This window comes from Sphaeramia orbicularis, chromosome 12, assembly GCF_902148855.1.
Source record: "Sphaeramia orbicularis chromosome 12, fSphaOr1.1, whole genome shotgun sequence".
NCBI lineage: Eukaryota > Metazoa > Chordata > Actinopteri > Kurtiformes > Apogonidae > Sphaeramia > Sphaeramia orbicularis.
Genome location: NC_043968.1, coordinates 47611678 through 47639389, shown reverse-complemented (window position 1 = coordinate 47639389; position 27712 = coordinate 47611678). Strand labels below are relative to the sequence as shown.

The 27712-nt window shown below is 37.9% G+C and overlaps 1 protein-coding gene across 1 annotated transcript; it reads left to right on the top strand.

Moving 5' to 3' along the window:
• Window positions 1–1327: 1327 nt before the first annotated feature.
• On the top strand, window positions 1328–27171 carry LOC115429095 (low-density lipoprotein receptor-related protein 8-like). Its single transcript, XM_030148343.1, has 26 exons — window positions 1328–1390; window positions 1478–1494; window positions 1675–1700; window positions 1786–2001; window positions 2854–3036; window positions 3195–3329; window positions 4002–4160; window positions 4704–4919; window positions 5018–5247; window positions 5992–6121; window positions 6284–6477; window positions 7460–7646; window positions 7736–7948; window positions 9470–9653; window positions 9765–9966; window positions 10639–10803; window positions 10891–11112; window positions 12572–12799; window positions 12904–13038; window positions 15169–15370; window positions 15476–15601; window positions 18242–18349; window positions 23285–23521; window positions 24919–25231; window positions 26647–26743; window positions 26963–27171. The coding sequence occupies exons 1-26, from the start codon at window positions 1328–1330 to the stop codon at window positions 27026–27028; spliced, it is 4254 nt and encodes a 1417-aa protein (XP_030004203.1). The 3' UTR covers window positions 27029–27171.
• The last annotated feature ends 541 nt before the right edge of the window (window positions 27172–27712 follow it).

Below are 27712 nucleotides of genomic sequence, written 5' to 3'. Positions count from 1 at the left end.
TACAGCCACATGTGTGACGGAGAGAACGACTGTTTGGACGGATCAGATGAACAGGGATGCCCACAAACCTGCAAACCTGGTTGAGTCACTTATGTTTACATTTTTAAAGATATGAAATAGTAAAGTAATGTTCAGTATGTAAATATCTTTAAAGATATGTTTCAGATATCTTCTATTAGACTTTGAATTATCAAATGCATACATTTTTTTATTTGACAAAATACAAAGTGCAATAACAATATAGTGTTGACTGAGGAGTTTACACATTTTTAAATCTCGTCTTAGCTAGAAATCAAACCACATACCGTTCCTAACAGGCTCAAGATTTTACTCGGACTTTGGGAAGACAGTGGTCCAAAGGAACCTGTGGTTAAATATTAACCCCTTTGCACAAGTAACAGCCAACCTAAACTCCATTGAGTCCATTTACATGATAATAAAAGTCAGATAACCGGGACTAATCAGGTAATTGTAATCATCAGATCTAAAGCATTTACATGCACTTAAAGCTGCGTATGACTTTCATCACCAATTTTTCATCAAATCTGTAAAACCCGAGTCATAGCCCAAGTGTCACGAATCCACAAGTCTTTTTGTGATTACGCACCTGAATCTCTTCCCTCACAGTGAACCATTTCGAAGTGTACTCCACCATAAACAAACTGTTTGTTAGGTAGGATTTGATGAAAAATTGGTGATGAAAGTTATACGCAGCTTTAATAACTGTGATAACTGAAAAACCTTGGTTTAGACACTCCAGTCCATTATGAGTTTTCTTTCAGAGTACATGCATTGTCAAATGTGAGCAGAACACAACAGGTTTTGACAAGTTTAATTTTACCATCACTACGTACATAACTTCCATTCTCTACTATCTTAATTGTGTTTACACATGCACAGATGTAGAAGAACAAAATCCATCAGATTAACCTTTATACAGGAAGACGGAGTACGGGGGGGGGGGGGGGGGGATCCAGGCATTACATTGTTATCAGACTTCTGCAGAGCTTGATGAGCTGATCATTAATTGAACCAGGTGTGCTGGAAGAGGGAAATATCTAAAACATGCAGGATACCGGGCCTCTGGGACTGGAGTTGGACACCCCATAACATATCAGATTATCCTGTTTGCATGGTCACTGGAATTATCTGTTAACTCTAGAAATCACATAATGATTGCCGTTTTAATGTGAATGTAAATGGGCTTGTTGACGGGCAAAGTGGTGTTGATGTTGACTGTCATTCCAGTGGGACCTGTCAGTGGGGGGGTGTATTAGGCAACCAGTGAACATTTAACCCTTGAAGCTGATGTGTTGCAAATAACAAAATGGGCAAGAGTGGGGCCAAATCACTGGGTCAGAGCATCCTGATCTTGTTGGGCATTCCCAATGTAAAGTGGTCAAAGAATTCCCAAAATAATAACTTATAGAAATGAATCTTCTATAATCTCTCATGATCAAACTTGTTGTGCCACTAGATCTTAACACTATACAGGTATGTGATAAACTAGAATCAAATCAGATGAGTTTTGACATGGATGGGATTTAAATTTAACATTATATTAACAAATGTAAGTTTTTCTGGAATTTTCCTGACCTTGACTTTGACATGGAAAAAAAAAATCAGAACTGTTTGGTTGTCTGTCACCACTCTGGTGTCCACAATCTTGAATAGAGGCTGGTGGAAGCATGGCCTCAGAGGTAATAAAGACAATGGAAAACACATGTTGAAGCATCAGAAATGTCCATAATGTAATAAATTGTCTTTTGCTGGTGTCGACTTCAGGTGAGTTCCAGTGCGCCCATGGGAAGAAGTGCATCCCTGCTGCTCAGGTGTGTGATGGGAGGGCCCAGTGTCTGGACCATTCTGACGAAGTCAACTGTTGGAAACAAACTAAGAGCTGTGAGTTCCACTGTGCTGACAGCAAACGCTGCATCCCACGGAAGTTCCTGTGTGACGGAGACAAAGACTGTCCAGATGGCACAGATGAGGTCGGCTGTGGTGAGTCAGCAGATGTACACTGCAAATAATTTGGTTCTAACCAGGATTTTAAAAAAACTTAAATTTAGAAATGTTAGATAATTTGTCTTGTCTTAAGAGTAAATTTATTATTTTATGTGTTCATACATCTTAATTCAAGAACTCTTGTCAAGTGAAATTATCTTGCTGCATGGACAGTTATTTTACTTGTTTTGAGTACCTTTTTCCTCAGATTTAGTTTTTTTTATCTTGTTTTTAGACAGCCCTTTTTTGCAGTGTAGTTTCTATAGCCATCATTCACTCAGAACCAGAAGTGAAACTATTTATTCAGCAAAAACGCATTCTTATATGTGATTAAACTTAGCTGTCAAGTGTCTCTGAAGGGTTAAACTCTTAAGCCCTGGGCCATTTGTTTCCATTCAGAATCATTCTAGTCCAACATGGAATGGCTGACAGCCCAAGTTTCGTTCATATAAAATCAAGTTATGATTAGGAAAAAGGCAAGACAACATTCATAATCATCACTTTTATTTTTGAGTTTAGCGGTACAGAAATAATACATGTACTGTTGGGTCTGTTTAGTGGTGCAAAGTTTTACATTATTCTGTTGTTTTATGAAATTACTCATAAATATTCATGACATATGCTGGTCTTGGATGGTTACCTTGTTTTCTAGATTTCCCCCTTTGGTGCTTGTTGCTTGGCTTATGTTCTGTTGTCCAACAATTGGTTTTAACTGACATTCTTCTGGTTGTATAGAATGTTTATATTGCTACAAGCATCACCATGTCAACCCAGACATTACTGGGACTCCCTTCAGTACCGGGGTAACCAGGCTTAAGAGGCTACACTCTTTTCTATCCTCCTTTTCAGATGCCCTTCATGGTAGAGTGACGGTACCTCCTACCCTCAGGACTACGTCTCGTTGTATCAGTCCTTCAGCTCTTTGTCCAGGTTCATCAGTGTGTATCTCTCAGAATCAGATCTGTAATGGACAAAAAGACTGTCCTGATGGCTTCGATGAGGAGAACTGTATGTACGAATGTAAAAATCCAGGTAAGTTCATGCAAATGTTGCTGCTTATCAAGGAAACTGTTGTGAAATGATAATATTGAGGGAAATCTTTGCTCTGTTTAGTTCAATATCCAACACTACTGGAGTTGAATTTCCTCAGCTTTGATCCCACACACTGACTTTTTCTCTCTGCATATCAGCTGATTTCTTGTGCAGTGACCGGAGCAAGTGCATCCCTAAAAGATATGTTTGCGACAATCGCAACCACTGCTCTGATGGATCGGATGAGAAGGAGTGTAAATCTACGCCCACAACTCCAAGTCCGACTATACAAGGCAAGAACCTGTTACTTTATTTTGCAGTTGAAATGTTAACTTCATCAGGATTAATTTTGTTTACATTGTTTTTATGTCCTTGCCTGCCCCACAGGATGTCCTTCTGTCTGTTCATCTGAGATTTTTGTCCATCCTATTTCTCGGACACTATTCTTTTCAAATTTCACATACATTCTTTACCAGTAGGAGAGGTGCAGTGCACAGTGTGATGGCTGAATTTCAGTTTTGGGATTTTTTTAAATACATTTTTCAACCAATTTCTCAGACATTATTCACCCAGTTCTTTTCAAGTTTCACACACATGTTCTTTACATGTGTTATTCTGTCAATTTTTGAAAAGTTTTTAAAAAGATTGAAAGTTGAGACTCAATCCCTGGGTAGGGAGGGTGTTAGTGAGCAAGAGGGGCAAAGTATTGTGTGACCAGGCGGGGGTATTAGTAACCTCTGCTTACTTTACTTGTTTACATTTACACAGTGCATGTTATCTCTCAACTCCGCTCACTGTTGAAATTTCTTTATTATTTGAAACATTTTTAATGTTTGACACAGAGCAACACTTGCACCGTGCCCTTCAGTAACACTTCACTAATCATTCAGTAATGCCCATGTCAGCCTGTCTTTATAATATCATTCTCTACTTAAATGGCCTGTCTCTTGATGTTTTTCGTTCAGCGTCTGTCAGCACCAGGCCGACCCCTCTGAGGTGTCGCATTGGCTTCAGGTCATGTAAAGACGGTCTGGAGTGTGTTCTCTACAGCCACGTGTGTGATGGAGAACCTGACTGCAAGGATGGATCAGATGAAGAGGACTGTGCTACCAAATGCAAAGAAGGTTTGAGTGTCCAACTGGTTAAAAAGTCATGTTTGGGTCACATAGAGGGATAACGTGACAAATTTATGGGGCCCAGCATTCCCAGGGGTCCCATACAGCAGTGGAGTGGGCCCGGAGAGTTGGAGGAATAGTAAAGAGTCTTCAGTTTCACTTTCACTTTGCACCGTTCTGACAATCATGGACACCCCCCCCAATTTAATATTGATACCTTATTGCTGCGGTAGTCAAATAATCAGGTTACAGCTCAAAATTGTACTTTGGTATCACTAAATGAATCTGAATCAATCAATTAATACTGAATCAAATCAAGATCAGATCAAATTGAGTCATGATCAGTTGATTCAGAACCTTATAAATTGAATCGATTAAGGAAATTGTCCATGATACCCAGCCCTAGTTGCTACTGGAACTGTATTGATCCCTTTGGCAGAGCCCTCAAAGGGAAGGTAACTTCTATGTAATCTAATCTAAAAGTTTTTAGACATGTTTTATGTTGATGTTGCTTGTATTATTAGTGAATGGCGGTGTTTGTCTCTACCCTAGGGCAGTTCCAGTGTTCTCATGGCAAGAAGTGCATCCCACAGCAGCAGGTGTGTGACGGTCACAGCGGCTGTCAGGATCGATCTGATGAACTGAACTGTACACGTCTAAGTGAGGGCTGCCATTTGTTCTGCGATAACAAAACTCGCTGCATCCCAGAGACCTTCCTGTGTGACGGCGAGAGAGACTGCACCGACGGGTCAGATGAGCAAAAGTGTGGTATGTGATTTAATTTTGATCAAAGCAGTCATATTTGAATGAAATGATCCAAACCTGAATGACTAGAGATCATGACATATCTGTGGTTTTCCTTTTAGGTTTGGTGCCCTGTGCCCCACATGAGTACCGGTGCACTAGCGGTCAGTGCGTTGACGAGGCCCTGAGATGTGACGGTTACGCCGACTGCAGAGATCATTCAGACGAGAAGGGCTGCTCCAGACCACCACGCTGCCCAACAGAACTCCAGTGTCCACACAGCCATGAGTGTCTGCAGAAAGAGTGGATCTGTGATGGGGAGGAAGACTGCAACGACGGGTCAGATGAGAAGGTAAGGAAGGAGGTTTTTTTAGGTGGAATTGATGGTCTCTCTGAATCTGACATTTCAGGAATATGTTGACTGCAACAGGAAACTTCTAAACCTCAACATATTGAAGACCAAAGAAGATTTCTACAAAGCCCCTTCTATGACAGACCATTCATAGTAAACTCACTGACCTTGTAAAAACTTTATATAATATTTGTGATCTGTGTTCAATCGGAACATGAGGCTTTACTGAAAGCACAGATTCTGTTAGTGTTACATCAGAGGTTGTACGACTGGGCAAACTCTGCAGCTGTTGGATGAAAATGAGGATTTATTTGACCCGTTTTTATTAAATTGACTCGTATTTGCCTCCATCCCTGTTTCAGAAACATTAACAAAAAACAAGCAGATCAATGGAACATGCTCGGATTTATAACCTCATACTTGAGTTTGACTATGCCATCAGGGGTGTAACATAAACCTGTAGTTTGTAAAACAAATTGTATAAGACCTTGCTTCATCCAGAGGTAATCAAATTAATAAAATATGCTAAAGATGTATGGAAAGCTGTCTGACCTCTCAGTGTATTGGTGTGTATATATAAATCTGAATTTTTTTGATTTTAGTCTATTAATTGGCACCTATTTACTGTTATGTAGTGATCATTGAAGATGTTTCTGATGTACTGACTTACCTTGAGTTCCCCCATGTGGGATCAAATGTTTGACTGATGTGACTGAAACTTTGCTACTTCTAAATTGTTTCCAGAACTGTGAGACTCCACCAGTAGAATGCAGGGAATACCAGTGGCATTGTGGGGACAGCAGTCAGTGCATCCCTCTGTCCTGGAGGTGTGACGGGACGACAGACTGTCGAAATGGCAAGGACGAGGACAAATGTATGAATTTTTGTATTTAAATGGCTTATGATAATTATCACATTAACCTTCTCCAATGGCATTATTATAGTCTGAGTGTAATAATGCATTTTCATGGATAATCAGGTATCAGTTCAAGTCTGTGTGGAAAAATGAACTTAAATGATGCATTTGCTTTCACAGGTAGCCAGAGAAAATGTCCCACTCACCTGTATCAGTGCAGCAGCGGTGAGTGTGTGGAGCCCAGGCTGGTGTGTAATGGCATCAGAAATTGTGCTGACAGATCAGAGGAAGGAGTGGGATGTGTTCAGCGTAACTGCTCCAGTCCATCTGCTCCCCGGTGTGACCACCACTGTGTCAGCACACCAAACGGACCGGTTAGTCCAAGATGAGGCTGTCAGTTCGACATGACCTGAGGCTGTCGGTACCGCTCTGTCACAGCCTTAAAAAAATGAGTGTTCCTCTGCTGAATAAAAAGCTGAAGGGGCCCAGAGTTCCAACAGCATAGCTTTTGACTGTAAAACTGATTAGACTAACTTATATATTGTTAGAAAATGTATCTATTTGGATAAAGCATTGAGATCTACCATTTCATTTTCACGGGGGTCCACTTCTGTCATTAACATTAAAGTCATGGCCTTAGTGTGTTTTGGGAGAACATTTGGATTAAATACATAGACTACATAAACACTTTTTTACACAATTGTACAGTTTATTAAACCTCAAGTGTGTTGTGACGTGTGAACTAACATGGCCTAAGATGATGAAAACAAAAGGCTATACTTCAATAAGTAATCAGCTAAGATTTCTCTGGATGTTCTCATTTGTCCAGATCCTCGTTCATCTTTAGTTTTTGAAGTTCAACTTGACAGGTTTTTACCCTCGGCCCTTGCCGCAGGCCATTATCATCAGTTTGCTGTCCGTATGTGCAAAAACTTTGACGTGGACTGAAAGCTGAGGGTTTTCAAGTACAGGCATGTTACGTTTGGTCTTGAATAAGTTTTAGAACATGCAGAACTGATGAAGTCTCTTGGATGGACGATGAAACATTTTCAAGAACAAAAACCATCCAAAAGAATCAAGAATCAATTAACATGCTTCTTGTTAATGCTCATTTAATGTAATGCTGTATGGGTAATTGCAGGTTCTCCTTCAAGACCAGAAATGGGTCTTTAGCATTTTGTCTTAAAAGCTTCTTGAAATGTTCTATATTTAACATGTTGAAAGTTGGAGACTAGAAGCCACAGGAGGGAAATTCTGTTTTGCTATAAAAGTGTGTTGCAGAAGAAGACACTGATCTCAGAGCCAACTCATGAATGTATTCATGTAAAACACATTTCTATCTCATCCTCTTTGCAGAGGTGTTACTGCGCTGCAGGTTTCAAACTCCATTCCTCTGGTTTGTCTTGTGTTGATATTGACGAGTGCAACGCAGCGCCGCACACCGTTTGCAAACACATCTGTCTGAACACCCGTGGGTCCTACGTCTGTCACTGCCACCCTGGTTTCTACCTGGAGCCAGACAACAAAAGCTGCAAAACTGAAGGTACTACTGAACCACACAGTTTGTTTTTTTTCCTACAGGAACAAAGATCGCGATCCATACTGTGACTGCTGTGTGGTTTCCATCTGTAGATGAGCCTGTGCTCCTGGCGTCTGTGCAGTCTGAGATGTTACTTCTGGGGGTTCATAGCGCCACCTTGCGTCTGCTTTCTGCTCGGAATCGTCCAGTTTTCTCATTGGATTACGACTGGGCTCAACAGAGAGTTTATTGGCTCAGCTCGAACTACGAGAGCATCCGATGGACAGACATGAACAACCCCAACAGCAAAGGCACCCTGATTAAAGGTAGGACCATCCCAGGACCTCCACCTCCCTTATCGGGGGCCTGTGCAGATCAAGGTTACAGTAATCATGTTAAGATTTGAGCTTGTAGTGTGGGTTTCGATTCACTTTTTTTAAAAAAGTTTTAGTTTTTTATTTTTAATATGTAATTTATGGAAAAACTACTTGTTCGGAGCAAATCTAAATAATCAAAATCAGCGTTAACTCTTTAAGTGCCAGACAGTTAAGGGGCTAATAAGCCTTAAAAGTGCCACAGAATTTGGCCGTTTTTCAGTATTTCGCGTCCTTTTTATAATATTTGAAGAATCCTGCAGGAAACCGCTCGGTAACATCCGACCGATTGCTAATTAGATTCAAAACGCACCGGACGCAGCCGATTCATTATTGATCGTAATTTGCATAATTTATAATAATAATAATAATAATAATAATAATAATAATAATAATCTTTATTTATATAGCACTTTTCATACATTAAAAACTGTAGCACAAAGTGCTTTACATATCAGTTTAAAAATCAGTACACCCACGCACGCACACGCACACGCACACGCACACACACACACACACACACACACACACATATATACATGCAAACCCACAAGCTCACACATACTTAGGAAGACTGACTGAGCACGGGTAGACCAGAACAAAAATATTCAAGTAAAAGTAAAACATCCATTTAGGAGGCGCTGTCTCAGAGAGCCATCTGCACCAGGATGCAGCCGCCGACCCTGGCGACCAGGCACCAGCAACACAGCCCCGCATCCCAACTAGTGGGAGAGGGCCAACTGGGACCCCCACCCACCAGAAAGGAGCGGACCCCAGTGAGAGAAGGCGCCACAGCCCCCGGAGTCCACAGCCGCCCCCCGGCATGGAGGGCTCCCTCTGATGAAACACCGGAGAATAAGAAACATTAAAAAGATATAAAAATATTATTCGGTCGCGTGACCTCAAATTCCCGTCTGCTTGGTCTCAAAAGGGGGATACAGAAAGAACGTCATCGAAATGTGAGAAAGAAATGGGGTGGATGGTTTGTTTGTACACAAATGTGGCGTGTTCTCCAAAGCCGATCTGATCGGCCCGTGGCACTTTACAGGTTGTTTTCGTAAAGCCGATTTAATCGGCCCATGGCACTGAAAGTGTTAAGGAATAAATGAAACAAGGATGAGGAGAAGAATTAACTTTCAATCCAAGCAAATATTCTCCGCATTAAAAAAAAAAATACCCAGGAGACTAATAAAAACCAACAACAAAAGATATTAACAGAGAGCAAAAAATACATAATTGAATGTTTTTGGTTACAAGCTGAAACTTAGATCTTTCTCATTACCCAACCTACCTGTGATTCTAGGATTATGTGTGAAATTACTCAACAAAGATGAAATCTAAAGACACTTGCTGTTTTTTCATTAAATGTCATTAATACTTGGTAGATGGCGGTCATGATATAGAAAAAAAAACCCACTAACAACTGAATAAGGCCTTTCACAAAACTGTGCCATCATTGTAATGTTGTTGCAGGAGTGAAGTCAGATTTCATCGCCGTGGACTGGGTGGGTAAGAACCTATACTGGGTTGATGGCCTGGTGGGTCAGATTCTGGCGGTGAAGCTCAGTGATGTCACTTTGAGGTCTCAGAACTACACTGTGGTCTTGGGTGAAGATCTGGAGCAGCCAAGCTCATTGGTCCTGTTGTCACACAGAGGGTAAGATGCAGTTTTACCTGTAAGTAATACGGACTTCTGATCCAACCAGGGATGGATGGATAATCTTGTGTTGTGCAATGTTTTTTTTTTTTGTTTTGTTTTTTTTATTAGGTTGATGTTGTGGTCTGAGATTGGCAGCACTCCTCAGATTGAGCGATCTGGGATGGACGGTTCAAGGAGGAAAGTGGTGGTGAGCCGAGGCTTGATATGGCCCGTCAGTTTGACCTTTGACCTCTTGGACAGCAGGATATACTGGGTAGATGAGAAGCTGCACTGCATTGGCTCAGCCTCTCTGGATGGAGATAATGTCAAGGTGAACATGATCTTATGATGATGCATCTGAAAACACTAGGTTCACAAGTGTACAGGCATCTGAGATACTTAAGATGTCAACGTTAGGCAGCCTGGAGACACTTGAATATTACCTATGTAAGGGAGTTCTATGTAGACAGCAGAGGGAAAACCATACAGAACAAACTTAGAAATACCAAAACCACCAGTGAATCTACACTATGTATCCACAGACTATCACTCACTGAATAAAGTATGTCAGTCAGTCAGTCAGATTTGACTTATATTGTGGCAAATGATAAGAAAAGTTATTTCATGACACTTTACAATTAGAGCTGGTCTAGACCAGACTCTTTATAAGCCATTTCACAGACATGATGAAGTCAAAATGTCATATTTTGTAAAGTTATTTTTCAAGATTTAAGAGTGGTAATTGTCATTATGTGCACATAACAAAATTTTGCCTACAGGTGGTTCTCAGCTAGATTAAAAATGTACATATTCTTGAGTGTTTTTATATCAAGATTATGTACATCATATACAGAAAGAAGTATGAAAAAAACACAGTATGTACAATGCAATAAAACGGTATGTGTAGTACTTTTAGTACTTTTCTGTGATGTGCTCTTACTACCAGTGTAGTATTGTTCTTATTGTTTACTAACTGGCGGTGATTGTCCTGTTGTTGAACTAGATTCTCCAGTTAGCTGAAACCCCAAGTCCTTTCTCAGTTGCCGTTTTCAACGATCGAATCTTCTGGTCGGACACAAAGAGAAGAACTATTCGCTCAGCTGACAAGAACACTGGAAAAGATCAGAAGATTCTCCTTAAGAGACCAGGGCAGCCTTTTGGACTAAAAGTATGTTCTGACTGAAATGCCTTGCTTTATATGAAAGTCCGTGTAGTTTCGAGCCTTTCATACTTATTGTGCGTCTTTTCTATCCAGCTGATGCACGCCTTTTCCCAGCCGTCCATCTCCAGCCCCTGTGACCAGATGCAGTGTTCCCATCTGTGCCTGTTGACTCCAGCAGGGAGGGGGCGAATAGGACGACCCACGGCTGTCTGCAGATGTCCAAAGGGGCTGCTGTTGTCTAAAGACAGGATCACCTGCTCTCTACCTGCAGAGTTGTCATTCATCCTGCTCCTGTCCCGGAGAAAAGTTTATCAAGTAAAGTAGAAAACTGTCTCCTTATTGTTTCAAGGACGAGTTCGACAGGCTTTTAGTCCGAACACTTAGACTTGTGATTTAATCTATTGACATAAGGTTTGTGACTGGTCAGGTGAATTGGTCTTTATCTGTTGCTCGATCCTTCCATCTCATTTATAGTAACATCTAGATACCACACTGAGCCCGTTTACATGACCACAACTAGAAAAGCACTTGGAGAGCACAGACTTCTGCCAAGGCAGATCAGCCCCCCCAATCAACATTTCCTGAAAATTTCATGAAAATCCATCCTTAACTTTTTCAGTTATCTTGCTAACAGAAAAAACAAACCCAGATGAAAATGTGATGACTGTCACAATGATCTGATTACTCCCAATCAGATTTGATGCATTTACATGCACTCAAAATATACAATAATCAAAATGCCCTGGTTTGGATGTTTTAGCCCATTATAGGATTTCTTTCAGAGTATGTACATATTTAATCACAGTAGACTCAGAATTCTTCTTCTTGTCTTCCACTCATGTTTGACTATATCACTTACGTTTTATATAATTTCATTTTTTACACATGCAGATGTAAATGAACAAAATAAATCAGATTAAAGCTGCGTATGACTTTCATCGCTAATTTTTCATCAAATCTGTAAAACTCCAGTCATAGCCTAAGAATCACGAATCCACAAGTCTTTGTGACTACGCACCTGAATCTCTTCCCTCAGAGGGAACAATTTTAAAATGTACTCCACCATAAACACTGTTTTTACAAACAGAGCTGGTAGGTCACTCAGGCATTTTCAGAAATTAGTTTGTGACATGCTTTGTGGGAAGCAGAGTTCCACGTACCCACTTTCGCTTGATCAACATGTTTGTTGTTGCTACTTCACTGCGTGGAGCTCCACTTCCCACAGTGCATGTCGCGACAAATTTCTGAAAATGCCTGAGTGACCTACCAGCTCCGTTTGTAAACACATGGACTGTTAATGGTGGAGTACATTTCGAAATTGTTCACCATGAGGGAAGAGATTCAGGTGTGTAATCATGGAAAGACTTACAGATTCGTGATACTTAAGCTTTGACTTGGGTTTTACAGATTTGATGAAAACTGGGTGACAAAAGTCTCCCACAGCTTTAACCTGTATACATCCATAAACACATTGGAATATTGGGGAGGAAGCAGTGTATTAATCTGATTTCTCATAATCGTATAAGTGCTTTTATTTGATAAATCATATCAGAGTATCCTTTTTACATGATCACTTGAATAATCAGATAACTTCAGAAATCAGATAATGATCAGTGTGTTAGTGTGTATATAAACAGGCTCAGTGACTCTGGCCAACAGCATAAGTCCTCTGTTCCACCAGCTCTAACTTACTACAGTTATCTAATGTTTTACTTTCTAAAGCAGTTGGAGTAAAAATGTGTTATACAGATAAAACTTGTTTCTTGCCTTGTAGATTCCTTTACAGTCTATGCATCGTGATGGTGTCAACCTCAAGAAAATGCCAAATAGTCGTGTTTTATCCCTTCCTGGACTGACTGAGGCCTCTGCTCTGGACACCTCCATACCTGGGCTGTCCCTGTATGTGGCTGATGCGAGTCAAGGCTTTGTGGATGTGATGAAAATGAGCAGCTCCAGGTCTAGGCAGGGACTGACACCCGCTGGACACATTCTAAAGCTGACGGTAAGAACCTAAGTATAATAATTCTGTCGAGAGCTGGAATATTTTTCCTCCCGTAGTTTTAAAATATTCATGAGAACTGCACCTCAATTTTGTGTGTACACTAGGATGATGTCGTCACAGCACTGGCAGTTGATTGGGTGACCTCCAACCTCTACTGGAGCAGCACCCAGAGGCGTGATCTCCATGTGACTGCTCGTAATAACAACTACACCACATTAGTGTTGACAGCATCAATGAAGGTGAAGCAGGTGGTCCAGGGCTCAGCTTGTGCTTTTCTTTACCTTGGACATTTTTAGCTTTTCGCTTCATAAACCACATCATGTTCATGTCATGGGTTTTCTTTTTAAAAAATAAAAAATCACATAAGAACCTCTGTTAAGCTCATAGGACTTATGGATTTTAAAGAAAATCCATGATATCTTCTAGTATGTCTGGTTTAAGTGAGTGAAATAACACTGGTGTAATCCCAGATGATATTTTATTTTTGGCAGTTATTAGGCTGCTGCAGTAGTTTTCTTTATTCTCACTTCTAGAACACCTTTTGTGGCAAATGACATGTAAGAGTTCATTTAGTTTTTCTAACATTTAGCGTCAGGAGTAAATCATCATCTGGTTCATTTCAGGTCACAGTTTTTCATTTGCATTGTCTGAGAATCAATGAATCTATGTGAAATTAAGGAAAAAATGCTTTGAAAAAGCTTTTTTGTTGACTGTAGATGTTTTTTGACTTCCACATATTTTCAATTTACATCTAACCTTTATAATCTTACATTTATTAACTTAAATGATGAAATTATAATAAATCGATCACATCTATCACCGTTGAATAACTACTGAACCTCTCATAATATCAATGTGGAGTTTCTCTGTTTTTTTTCCCTTTGGACATTCAGAGGCTCCATTTATGCACACAGATATGTTTGACTGTCTGAATTAGATTGGCTGATAATAGGATTCTTTTCAGATACATGTACATGATCACTTAATCATATAAATGAATATCCTCAAACGCCCACAACAATATTAAAATGAAGGGCCTTAGTAAAGATTAGATGTAGAGAGGAAAGAGAAAAAAAAATCCAGAAGCTGAAAACAGTGACTTTCTTCAGTGGTCACAGTTGTACATTCTTAGTAATAATTTCAATAAAATCATACATTCTCAGATAAACAAAATGTCATATCGGGACTCTACAAGAACTGTATAAAACTTTGGGTTCTTCAAACGCAGAGACACCTGATACTGGCAGATAGAAAATGAGAATAAATTGGAGACAATCAGATGTCTGGAACTCTGCTCTGGGCCTTGAAGAGTTTATGCTTAAACACATTCACTACTGAACCTCTGCAGGACTGAATAAGACGCATATGGAAGCACTGGAAACAGAAAAACTCCTCTTTGCCTTACTTTTTAAAGCATATGGATAGGATTTATGATCGAAAGTTAACCACAGAAGGTGGCCACGGTGTCCGAAGTAACTCTGGCTGATTTGTATGATATACATGCAGACTGTAACTATATCAAATGTGACAAACACTCTGCATTATCTGGCAAACAGATGGATTGATCTGTATAGAACAGGGGTGTCAAACTAATTTTCTTCTGGGGGCCACATTCAGCCCAATTTAATCTGAAGTAGGCCACACCAGTAAAATAATAGCATGATAGGCAATAAAAAACTCCAAATTGTTTTAGTGCAAAAAATAACATTCAATTATGCCAATATTTACATTTACAAACTATCCAAAAAAAAAGGATGTGAATAACCTGAAAAATTACATTTGTTAAGAAATGTAAGTACAATTTTATCAATATTATGCCTCAACTTATCATTTATACATGTGCATTACAGATCAGATTTACAAAGGCACAAAACATTTAGTAATAGGCAAAATATTGTTAAAATTGCACTTAATTTTCTATAGACATTTCAGGTTGTTCATATTTGTTCAGGCTATTCACATTTTATTGTTAAAAGAATAGTTTCTTAATGTAAATATTTTCATAATTGGTGTTTTTTGCACTGAATCAAAGAGAAAAAATTGGTGTTGTCATTATTTGTAGGTTTTTATATTATTTTTGAGTTTGATGCCTTAACTTGTACTTGGTAAATTCATCCCGTGGGCCGGATTAGAAACTTTGGCGGGCCGGTTTTGCGGGCTGCATGTTTGACACCTGTGGTATAGAATGTCCTCTGTCCTTACCTGCTAATTGTGAAGACAGTGATACCTTCCTTGCTTACTTTGGTTTGTGCAGCCTTACACAACCGTGAGGAGAAATGCACACTAACAAAACTATGGTTATGTTTAATTTTAGTCTAAACTATTATTTTCCTCTCCTGGTCTACAGCTCTTTTTTTTTTCCATTTCAGGAAACTACATCAATTGCACTTCACCCCCCGTCCAGTAAACTGTGCTACTCAGCAGTAGGGACAGCAGGTACAAAGAGCCAGTCAGAGGTGAACTGTGCCTGGATGGATGGCCGTAAAAAGGCATTGCTGTGGAAAAAATCCACCATTCCCACCTCTCTGGTCTTTTCCAATGACGGGACTGTAATCTACTGGGCTGACGCAGGTGAGAGTAGAAACATTTGTTGGATTTAATTTAGGACACTTTTGACATTTTTGCTGACTTACTCCGGCCTGTCGAGGTGTTAAATGTCCGATTACTTTTCTCCAGCTGAAGGGATCATCAGTTGCATCGGACTGGATGGATCTGGGTTTAGACAATACAAAACAGGCCCAGGTCTTCTCACCTCCCTCACATATGTTGAGAACATCCTGATCTGGGTCACATTGGATAAGGGTAAGATGGTATTTAAAAAAAAAAAAAGCAACATGTCCAGAGTTGTGATAAAATAATGACGATTCTCCTCCACCTTAATCTAAATAGTTTAAAAACCACTGGATCAGCTGGAAAACGTGTTGCTCAAGCACATGTACTTAAGGATATTGTAATATACATATAAATGCAGCTGTTATATTAATCCGGAGACTTCACATAATGGTGACACAGCCCACACAATGACTACCTTTTACTTTTCTTACCTGTGTTACATTTTAATCAAATATTTACTCTTCCATTTAAGTTTTTACTTGACAGTGAAAGAAAAAAAAAACATAAAATACACCCAAATCTGCAGGAAATGCGATAAAGGCAGTACATAAAAATTAAGTAAAACAAATAAGTCAAGAAAGAAATGTGTGGAAAGAGCCAAAGACATCCCATAAGAGATTTGTAAGTGAACCTCCTAATGTAAAACATTACATTTACAGACAAACAAATAGAATTGTCTATAATCATTGGAGCGAGCAGTTATGTTGTATTACTTAACTGGCTGGAGATAAATCTGTGGTTAGCTTCTTGAATGAGTTTCAGACGGTTTTTAGCCAGTTTCTAATATGACTGGGTAAACTGTGCCTACATAGAAGTCCCCAGAGTCTGATGGAAAACTAAGAAAAGGTTTATCTGAAGAAGGTGGGATGAAGTATTAATTTGGTGTTCTTGTACTATAGTAACTGATTTGTGCATTAAACCGAAACAGACTGGGGGGGGGGGGGGGAGTGAATAAACTAAAAAACAAGAACACGCACACAAAAACTAATTGGAAAATGGTTTAGATCAATGCATTGGTTGAGGGATAATTCTTAACAGACAAAAAGAACTGAATGAGCTGGAAAATATCATTTTGATTAACCCTTTCATGCATACTAGTCACTACAGTGGACAGCTATTCTACAGCTTTTCTGTTCTGTATTCATGGATTTTGTTTTTGTTGTTTTGGTTTTTTTTTACACATCTTAAAGTTTTAAGACACTACATATCTTTTCTGACATGAATTGGTAACATTTTGTAGATCTCTCCTGAGCATAAACCCCTAGAATCACAAAGCCCTCCCCATAGTTTTCACACAATTTATCAGTAAATACATGTTTCTGTGTGTCAAAAATTAAACGTGTGGTGTCCAGTTGAGTGGATATTTTTGCAACTTCATGAAAAATAGGTTCATAGGAATTTTTTTTTTCATCATTATCTTTTTATGTATTTTTTAAATTTTTTTTTATTTATTTATTTTTTAATTTTTCAGAAGAAAATTTTCAATCACATTGTTTTTTTCAGGCCTGAAGAAGAATAAGAACACTCAGGAAAAAATTTTGATTAAGGTTCTCATAATTCGTGCATGAAAAGGTTAAATGTTCTTGCGGTGAGAAAATCAATTTATACTGTTCTTGAGTGTAGCATGTATGGATAGATTACTGTATAATATAGACTGTGGTTTTTTGTCTTCTGACTCGAATACTTCTTACCACCTTATTGGAAAATAATGTAACTTTTTTTTTTTTAAGGCAAGATTTTCCTCTTTATATTTTAGGAAGAATAATTATTAAAGTCACTTGTCATTTTAAAATATATACATGCATCAGGTAAGGGAAGGTTTTAAGTGCTTTTATTTGAAGTGATCCATTTTCAAGGTTTGGTATTGGTAGTTTGGTTCAAGAAATGAGGAAGTCTTTACACTTACTGTCATGTTATTAAACTAGATTTAAGCCATATTGAAAATGGATATAATAGAGTATATTTGTGTAAATCATGACTATACAGGGTGGGAAAGCAAAATTTACAATGAACATTTAGTTGTTTTTTCTCAGCAGGCACTACGTCAATTGTTTTGAAACCAAACATATATTGATGTCATAATCATACCTAACACTATTATCCATACCTTTTCAGAAACTTTTGCCCATATGAGTAATTAGGAAAGCAAACGTCAAAGAGTGTGTGATTTGCTGAATGCACTCGTCACACCAAAGGAGATTTCAAAAATAGTTGGAGTGTCCATAAAGACTGTTTATAATGTAAAGAAGAGAATGACTATGAGCAAAACTATTACGAGAAAGTCTGGAAGATACTATTAAAGAAGAATGGGAGAAGTTGTCACCCGAATATTTGAGGAACACTTGCGCAAGTTTCAGGAAGCGTGTGAAGGCAGTTATTGAGAAAGGAGGACACATAGAATAAAAACATTTTCTATTATGTCAATTTTCTTGTGGCAAATAAATTCTCATGACTTTCGATAAACTAATTGGTCAAACACTGTCTTTCAATCCCTGCGTCAAAATATTGTAAATTTTGCTTCCCCACCCTGTACACAGGCTGACGGTGTTGATTTAGTTGTATCTTACACAGTTTATGGCCTCACCATGTTTCTCCTGTTATTTTCTATTACATGCAGCAGGTGGCATCACAGACTTATTTTACCTTTTAAAAGGCATTTGTCGCGTTCTTTATTACTCACTCACATAGGCCTATTTTATGTAATGTTATTCACTCTAAGTAGTGACACACAATTAAATATCCTGTTGAATGGTTTGTTAATCCTGCATGTATATGTCGAGAGCTGAAGTGGAGTTTTGTTTGATCTTTTTTTCTCTCTAATCTGTGTAGATGTGACCAAACTGTGGTACAGTGATGGCCTTCAGCCCAAACAGCTGTGGTTTGAAACAAAGACCAGCTTGATAGAAGTCAAAGCCTACAGCAACAACAGCCAGTCTGGTAGGTGTCTGGATGTGGGGGTGTGTGTAGAAAACGGGGGGGGGAAGCGTGGATTCATAACTATTTCAGGGCTAATGGTATGATGTGCATGCAGTAAGACAGTATGACCTACTTGTATATTTCAGGTTAAGGTATATACTTGTATATTTCAGGTTAAGGTATATAAATTGAGTAATTGTCTCTATATTTGTTTTTTCAGTTTAATTGATTCATTTATTTGTCAGGGACAATCCAGTGAGACATAGAGGGCATACAGAACATCTGATGTTCTGCATAAGGAGTTTATAGTATTGAGCTAGTGTGAAACTCCTGTCCCTGGATGGGCTTTTCAACATTTACAGCATAAGCAACAATAATACAAAAAAATGTAAAGAAAATAATATAAACAACCAATATAAAAGCCTCTTTACATTCATACCTTCAATGGAAAGAGGAAAAAGCAACCTGACCTCACCAAAACATTATACATTTTAGTATTCTACTCTTCCAAAATTCCAGCGTGACACAAAGGACTGGCAAATTGTCAGCAACAGTCCAGCAAACAACTATAATCAAATGCATGTTGCTGAGGAAATTACAGGTTTTGAGCAGGTATTCCATCAAGCCAAAGTCAGGAAGACTGGAAAACAAAGGCGATGGAGAGCACACTATGGGACAAATTGTACTAAAAGCTGCCACATATCTGCAGTATATGTTTAAAGTGTTATCTGGAGCAGCCTTGGAGACAAATGAGAGAAAACCACTGAGGGGAAGTTAAGTGACAGCCATTAGGGGGGGTCGATGAGACATGATGGGTCTGGGGAACAGAAACATCTTTGACACAACACAAAGGGAATGTGACCAAGTATCAGTCAGGCACAGATGAAGCAATGACACCAGTAAAGAAACTGTAAAATGCATATGAGGCAGCACGAAGAAGGGCAATGAGAACAAATACATGACCAGGGATAACTATGTCCATGCCTGTCTTTAATTATCATGTAACAGTACAGCTGACTGTTGAATTAACAGAAGCCTTTGCTTATGTTTTCAGTTCAGGTTCATTTGCAGTTCACCTCATTTCAGTGACATCAGCATAAAACAAGATGCCATAATGTGGTTAACACTTAATCTTAAAACTGAGGGTTAATTGGTAAAGATGCTCAATTAACTGACTGAAATGAAATGTGTTTTACCAACATGTGGCTACATAATGTAGATTTGCTTAATACAGAGTTGCAATAACATAAATGATGTAAATGCATGTATAACAAATACAACTGTCACTGCTATTCTACTACAGCAGCATCATTTCTGCATTTAGGCCATTTAGCCTAGAGTCTGGTATTAAAAGTTGCGTAAAGGTAAAAATAAGTATATGTGCAGTACACTACGCAGTCACAGGTAAATAGAGCAATTCTTACACTGGATCAGATAGAATTGTAGTTCTGATAAAATCTCGTTCGAAAAAGTCTCATTCAGAATGTTTGACACTCTGACCCAATTTTTTTTCACAGGAAGGATGAACAACATAATCACAAGGACACATCCAATTGTCAGTAATATTGTAAAAGATATAGGTCATAACTTCGTAGCCACTTAGATCATGTATTATTTGCAAAATATGAAAGTGGTTTGTAAATGGAGAAATCCATGGTACATAATGTCCTAATTCCAGCCCAAGGTTGTAATGCAACCCAACAGGCTTGTCACATGCTTTCAGCTTAATTTAGAAAACACAATCATGCCAAACCAGTTAATTAGTCATAAATCAGGAATGGTACCATCTCCACACTTTTAAATTTTTCCATTATTTCTAATTGTGTGTCTGAGTGTTGGTAGTAGACACTGTTATCGGACACTGTGGGCAGAGTGAAAAGACTCGCTCTCAGATGGAGTTGAATAGAGGGCAGTGATGTGATACCTGCACAGGGATGGGGCTCAGCAGGCAGACAGAGTCCAATCTGTTACTGCGCTGCAGTGGGAAGGAGTGGTGATGAATGAAGATCTAACACACACACACACACATTCACACACCACTCCCTCTTTCTTTCTTTCTTTTTTATAACTGCTAAGATCCACAGTGGGTGGAGTTTGAAGACAAGACAATGGACAGTCACGACATGCAGAATAATGTTGTGTACAGAGGTTTAATATCAGATTTATTTTGCATAAAGTCTACAGGATCATCAACTACAACATGTGAAAAACTGAGAAGTGTAATGTCCCTTTTAATGCATGACATGCTCCATAACCAATTCACTAAACACTAGCCTGAACAAATGCATCATCCTGTAAATAAGGACATTATTAAATTGTGCACTTTTCATAATTGTGGAAATGGGCAAAAAACATGAGGTTAAGACAGATCTAAGCTGACTGAGATATTCACAAGGAAGTGCTGTTTTATTAGTAAATACATCTTTTTGTCACATTTTTCATTGTAAATATTCTAAATTATTTTATTGAGTCAAATAATGCCACTAGTAAAGCCAGCAGAGGTCTGGTATATGACTGTCAAAGTGACTATAATCCACAGCATATTCTGTGCATTTTCAGTATCTAATTATGTTCTTTCACCACTGTGTTGTTAAATGCTGATGGCCCTTTTTCCTACCGTCTGCACACAAACCAGCAAAGCCTTTGACTCCACCTGTCTGTAGTCGTACTAGAACAGTTGTTTTTACACATTAGCAGAATCTCCAACTAATGCCTGTTTAAACCTAGTTGTTGGATAAATGGATCAATCACTAAATTTTATTATTCATTTGGATTTAAATCATATAGTTTCTTTGGTATGTAATGGTTTGGAGGCATTTACAACATTTAGTTTTGTTGGCTTAATGTAAATTTTATATGGATTATAAACACTAAACAGAAATATTAACCTATTAAGGGCTATGATTATCTTCTGTGTATAGTATGTTTAAGAAGAGCCCCAATGAATTTTCTTTTTAGTTGGAAGATGCTTCTGATTTCACATTTATCACACCTTAATAAATGGGCAAATTGAATTTAATTTTTTTAAGAGGAAAACATTTCTCTTTTTATGCTGCCTGTCTGGGTTATATAGGCAGCACCCTAAACAAAGAAGCCCAGACTTCCCTGCCCTCATCCACCTCACCAAGCTCCTCTAGGGGTAACAATGAGCCATTTACAGTCCAACTGACAGATAAAGCTCCCTCCAGCATGTCCTGGGTCTGCCCTCAAGTCCCCCTTCAGTTAAACAGGCCCAAAACCACCTCACCAGGAGACAGTCTGAGCTGATGAATGAACCCCCTGAACAGGAAACTGATTTGTGCCACTTGTATACATGATATTGTCTTTCAGTCACTGCCCACTGGTTGTGACCATAAGTGAGGATAGGAGCATTTACTTTTATGCATTTGGCAGAGGCTTTTATCCAAAGGGGCAAAGTAATAATTAAGCTCTCTCTTTCCTTTATTTGTAAAGCACTTTTAAACAACTATAGTGCTGTACAGAAGAATAAATAAAACCAAAATAAAAGAATAAAATACAAGGAACATGAATTGACCAGTAAAGTGAGAGCTTTCAGGTCAACTCCATCTTCACTGGAACAGAATCCACATCACTGCTGCAAAAACGTTCACAAAATCTGATATTAATGTCAGAATTTTATTTGGGTTATTTGTGAACATTTTTGCAGCAGTGATGTGGATTCTGTTCCAGTGAAGATGGAGTTGACCTGAAAGCTCTCACTTTACTGGTCAATTCATGTTCCTTGTATTTTATTCTTTTATTTTGGTTTTATTTATTCTTCTGTACAGCATCTAAGAACATGTCTGAAGTCTGTCAGTTAGTTCTGCCTGCTTCTTCATTTCCTTTGTCACAAGTTATTGATTTTACTTGTCTCACAATAGAGGAAACACAGATTCCTGTTTAATTATTTGACAGGAACAGTATGTTTAACCATTGTTACATTTTAACCCCTTCATGCATACTGGCCACTACAGTGGGCTGTTATTCTACAGCTGTTCTCTTGTATATTCATGGGTTTCGTAGTTTTAGTTCCATATCAGCCAACACAGTGGACACTTATGCATCATCCCATACACTGCAGTTCATACCAATACTGTAATTTTGCTGTTCTTGATAAACCTGATCTGGAGTAATATGTTTTAGTGTAAATCAGTTATTTGTTAGACAATTTTTTTTTTTTTTGCATATTGTCTCCATGATGTGAGTAATAACTAGCATTAGAATATGTTAAAATATGAGAAAACGTCAGATTAGCAGCATTAAAATGTTTTTATTTCATTGTTTTCATCTCAGTTTCTGATATTGGGTTTTAAACACGTTTCTATACTTCAAAAATTAGATGTGTGGATATTTTTGTAACTCCACTGAGGGGAAAAAAAAACTGGATCGTAATTTTTTTTTTCATGCCTAAGGAGGAATAAAACTCTCAATAAAAAAATCTTTAACATTCTCATAATTTATGCATGACAGGGTTAAAATATGCAACAATGCAATGTATGTAGGACTTGCACTTGTTGATTTGCTTTTAAGAAACACTAGCAAACAAAACAGTAAAATCAATGACTAAACATTTGATAAGATGCATGTTAACACAGGTCTAGAAACAGTCAAACACCACAAGTTAAAACAGAATTAAGTAAAACAACAAGAGCTTAATAACAGATCAGATCAATACTGGATGAGATTCAGTGTTCACAGATTTGTTGTTGTTTGTCACTGTTTTGCCTTTTGGTTGGAAACTTTTACATTAGTTGATGTTTTTAATTCAGTTGGCATTGTATTCCAGATCTGAGGATCTTTAACAGAAGGAAGACTGACCTGCTGTTTTTTGTATTTTGCTGGTTTTCAGTCTCCACTAGTTTCCTTGTAGTGGTAAAGTCCCACATTCAAAGTAAATACACACGCTTTAGGTTCTGTGACTCTAAAATGTTTTGTTTTTTCATCCATTTCCTTCAGGAACAAACATGTGCTCCAACAACAACGGTGGATGTGTCCAGCTGTGTCTGCCGTATCCTGGAGGCCGGACATGTACCTGTGGGCGGGGCTTCTACACAGTTAATGTGACTTCCTGTTCGCCCCTCCCCATCTGCCCCGCCCAGGAGATATCCTGCTCCGATGGCAGCAAATGCATCAGCAGCAGGAAGTTCTGTGACGGACGCTTGGACTGTGAGGACGAGTCTGATGAGCAGGACTGTGAGTTTACATCCAGTTCAAAGCAGAAAAGAAACATGAATGATCTCTGATGTAGGTGGTATGAAAGGAGCTCGCACCTTCCTCAATCACAGACATGCATAGAAAAAACATACTCGTGGTTTTAAATATATTCTGAAACATTAAAATGATCAATTTTGACTTGATCAAACTGAACTGGATCAATTAAAATAAAATGCATCACATTAATACATTACATTATTATATTATTAAACATTATTTGTAACTATTATCCAGCAGAATAGATGCTAAACAAAGAATTCTAAGTGAAAGGAAATAATTTTTATTTGTTCATGAAAGTAAATGACTTGGAGAAAACATGGAAGTTTTGCCATTTTAGTGTAAAGACTAGATTTATTTTTACATGAATAGGCTCTGACAAATCCATTAAAAGCAAATTAGGCTGTTTTTTTTTTTGTTTTCAAGCCACTGGAATATGAGACAAAACATTTAACTGACTACAAAATGAAGGTGTCATGATTGTTTTTTTTGTTTTTTTTTAGTCTTACTCCTAGATAAAATACAAATAACAAATGTATCTTGTTATGACATTTTGTGTTTTTAGTCCCTTGTACAGTGGTTCCCAGCCTTTTTTGGCTTGTGACCCCATTTTAACATCACAAATTTCTGGTGACCCCAGACATTCAAAACGGAGACATTTTTTTTGCTAAAATTAATTTATTTTTGATCATGTAATAGTTTGCAATACTATATTGCAAATAAGTGTTGATTTTAGACAACATTTAAGCTATATAATATATATTGTTCATACATATACTCTGTTCGGTCTAGTTTTCTGACTGCGACTGTCTGAGCAGGTTGAAGTGTAGTAATGTACATGGTCACATGATCGGGTCAATCAAGATATGCCCTCTCAGATATTATATCCTGCATTTTATTTGAACTTGATTTTTATTAAGAAAAGTGTGTGGTGTTTTAATCAGAATGAAATATAGAATCATTAAAAATATTTTTTATTACTGTATATATATTTTTCTTTTAATCAAATACTAGAAGTTTCAGGTGACCTCATTTGAATTCCAGGCGACCCCATGGTTGAAAAACACTGCTCTAGTATCTCGTTATACCAGTCACATGTGGCCTGCCGCAGGATATGAAATTAAAATCTGGAATCAGGAGATTCATTCATGGCTTTTTGTCTGTGGGCTTTAATAGGAGGAGATTATCATACTTCAGTATAGGTGTAATAAGGGAAATAAATGAGCTACAGTCACTTAGGATTTGTAAATTTTCAGTCCATAAGAAGAGAAAGTTGATGAATTTGCTGCTAAGAAGGACAATAAGATCATGTTAGACTCACTGTAAATGGCTTGTCTGTAGAGTCATGCAGGCTACATTCACATTACTTTGCTTTTCAGGTCCAAACAAAATCCCCGCCTCATCTGGGATCGAAACTCCTCCTCCCCAGTCTTCTCCTTCCAGTAGTGGCATTGATGCCAAAAACGTTTTTGCAGGTTTAGCCAATAAAGCCTCAAAGTCATGTGACCTCCACTGCAACGGTCACGGCACCTGCATCACAGAAGGGACAGCCTCTCGGTGCCGGTGTGAGGTTGGTTACACCGGGGAGTTCTGTCAAGAGGCTGAAAAAGGAAAAGGCCATGCAGGTGTCGGCCTGGGTCTCTTCTGCCTCATCTTCATTTTGTTGGCTGCTGCTGTCTTTTATGGAAAAAGGTACAAACACAGTGAGGAGCTTTGACACTGAAGGGTTTGATCAAGCCAAAGTGAACATCAACATGAAAAAGTACATTTACACACATCATTTATCCAGTGGGTGCATTTTTAGCTAAAGATCTCTATTTTATGGAACTGTTATCCTTTTTTAAAAAAAAAAGTTTCAACTGATTTTGACTGTACTTTTTACACCATAGCCATAGCTCGAATTTGATGCTAAAAATCATATCTAAAAAATTTGAAAATATATTCAATCTGTTGATTATATAGAGGATTAAGATTCAAGTATAAGATGGTCATTATTTTGTAAATGTTATCGATATTTATGAGTTTGAACATTTGAGTTGCTTTAAAAGGCCCCGTCAACGTGTTACCACAAAAGAGCAATTTTTAAATTTTCAAGTCACTTATAATTCAGATACTTGAATGAAACTTTCAGAAAGTAATGATCTTTTAATAGATTTTGGGTGATGCATTCAATGGTAAAGAGTTGGTCACGTGTTACTGTGGCAACCTGTTCACATGTTAATTTATTCTCATGTTAATAAAACAGACTTTTCAATATTTTACTCCAAAATTTATTTTCAGTATACTTGGACATAATATCTAAAAGGTTTTGTCCTACTTGATATCAATTTCTGTCAAGACGCATGTTTTGAATGTTTGCATAAAGCTTAATAAATGTAAGTCCATGTGTTTCCAGCAGTAATTTGACATTTTTCACATTAAAATTTTATCTCCCTAAATTTTGTTATACATAAATACCTACTCAAATATGTATAATACATGCATATAAGTTACCCTACTTACATGACAGAGACTGTTGAACATAAAATGTGTCCATGTGTTACCGCTTGATCAGACCTGAAGTAACTGGGTGAATATATATTGGTGCTGCGTAATTGAATTAATATAGAAATGTAATCGGCTACAGACACTGGTTGTGGATCAAAATGATCACACAGGAGTTACATCTGAATATACTTTCAATGTAAAGCTTGTGTATTCATTCTGATTTGCTTCTTTTTGCTGAGCTTTTGTCATATTTCAGAAGAACATTAGAACAACAAAGCCACGGTTCCATTTTGTCTTTACTGCTCAGTAGAATGTATTTGTTAGAAAAGTAATCAAAATGTAATCTATTGTAGTTACATACCTTAACCCTCAAAGACTAAGAATATTTTTGTGGTGACATCCGCATTAATTTTTCTCCACATTTCACCTTTCCTAAGCGATCAGGTGTTTTCCTACATTTAATTTACAGATCATGTAGATGTAGATGATGATCATGTAGAAGTAACCTCACAAATACTGACTGAGTGGAATATGATTTATCATGAGAATAAAAGGTCAAATGAGCCCTGAAGAGCAAAATTCAACAGTGACTTACTGTATTAACTTATGTCTTGTTTCAGGAGATCTGTGATGTTAATGTTTAATAAATCAAAGGATAAAGAATCTCTGGTGGGAAACATCATCCTGCCGCCTGAACTGTTTGATTCAGAGTCTGAGGTAAAACTTTATTCTGCTTTGGTTTAGGGTGGAAAGTTTTATTTTTTTTTATTTATAGTAAATGGTTTACTTGCTGGTTCAACTATAGAGGGTTTGAGTGGTTTGTGGCTGATCTTTGGGTGAAATAAATGTAGCTGAATTTTGAATGTTTTAAATATTTGCATCTATTCTAATGACATGAATGTACTGTAACAACCTTTACTTCTGTTCTTTCCCCAGGAGGTGGAGTCCCCCATCGATGTGAAGAATCCTCAACTGGGTTCAGAGTCACCGAGCCTCAAGTAGACTGAGCGGTCTGGATTTAATAACAGATATGGACCGTCCAGTTGGTGTCCCTGTAACTCCAAAAATTTCAAAATACTCAAGTAACATCTCACAATACATTTCTCTACTTGCCAGCCTTTGGATATAAATCATGTTTCTTTGAATAAATGGGACTAAATGGGCTAAAAATGAATGTTTTTTTTTTTTTTTGTCTTTATAACAGAGCAGATAACTCTTGAAGTTGCTCAGCAAAGAAACTGGTCACTAATTGTCAGTTTTTTCAATGGCTAATTGTCGCTTTAAGCATTTAAACACAATAAATTAGTAGCTTTGCAAATATTTTTGACATTTCACAGTAAGATCAAAACTGCAGTTACAACCTGCGGGAAGAAAACACACAAGCTTCTTGCGGCTCAATAATTTTTGTACAAATTCAGTTCATATGTGAGATGAAATGAAGGATGAAGTTACTAGTATCTGGAGTTTATCCAATTTAGACTAAACCAGGCCTACAGTTTCCTGGTTGTCAGACTTTACACTGACTGAGGCTAATGGTCTGCTTTTAGTGGCTTTTTATTTACTTTAGACATCTTATGCAATTCTTGGCACTTATTTTGCAAAATTTGCAATGCAAAGCAACACCTTATTACAGAAATAGTTATTACAAAGGAGGCCGAAGTGCACAGTCTTAACCTCTAAACATGC

Excerpts from the sequence above, each read along its gene's own strand:
- LOC115429095 (XM_030148343.1), top strand. The coding sequence starts at position 1,328 with ATGGGCAAGAGTGGGGCCAAATCACTGGGTCAGAGCATCCTGATCTTG. Across the intron at positions 2,002-2,853 it reads CACAGATGAGGTCGGCTGTG|ATGCCCTTCATGGTAGAGTG; the intron begins GTGAGTCAGCAG and ends CCTCCTTTTCAG. Across the intron at positions 9,967-10,638 it reads TGGATGGAGATAATGTCAAG|ATTCTCCAGTTAGCTGAAAC; the intron begins GTGAACATGATC and ends TTGTTGAACTAG.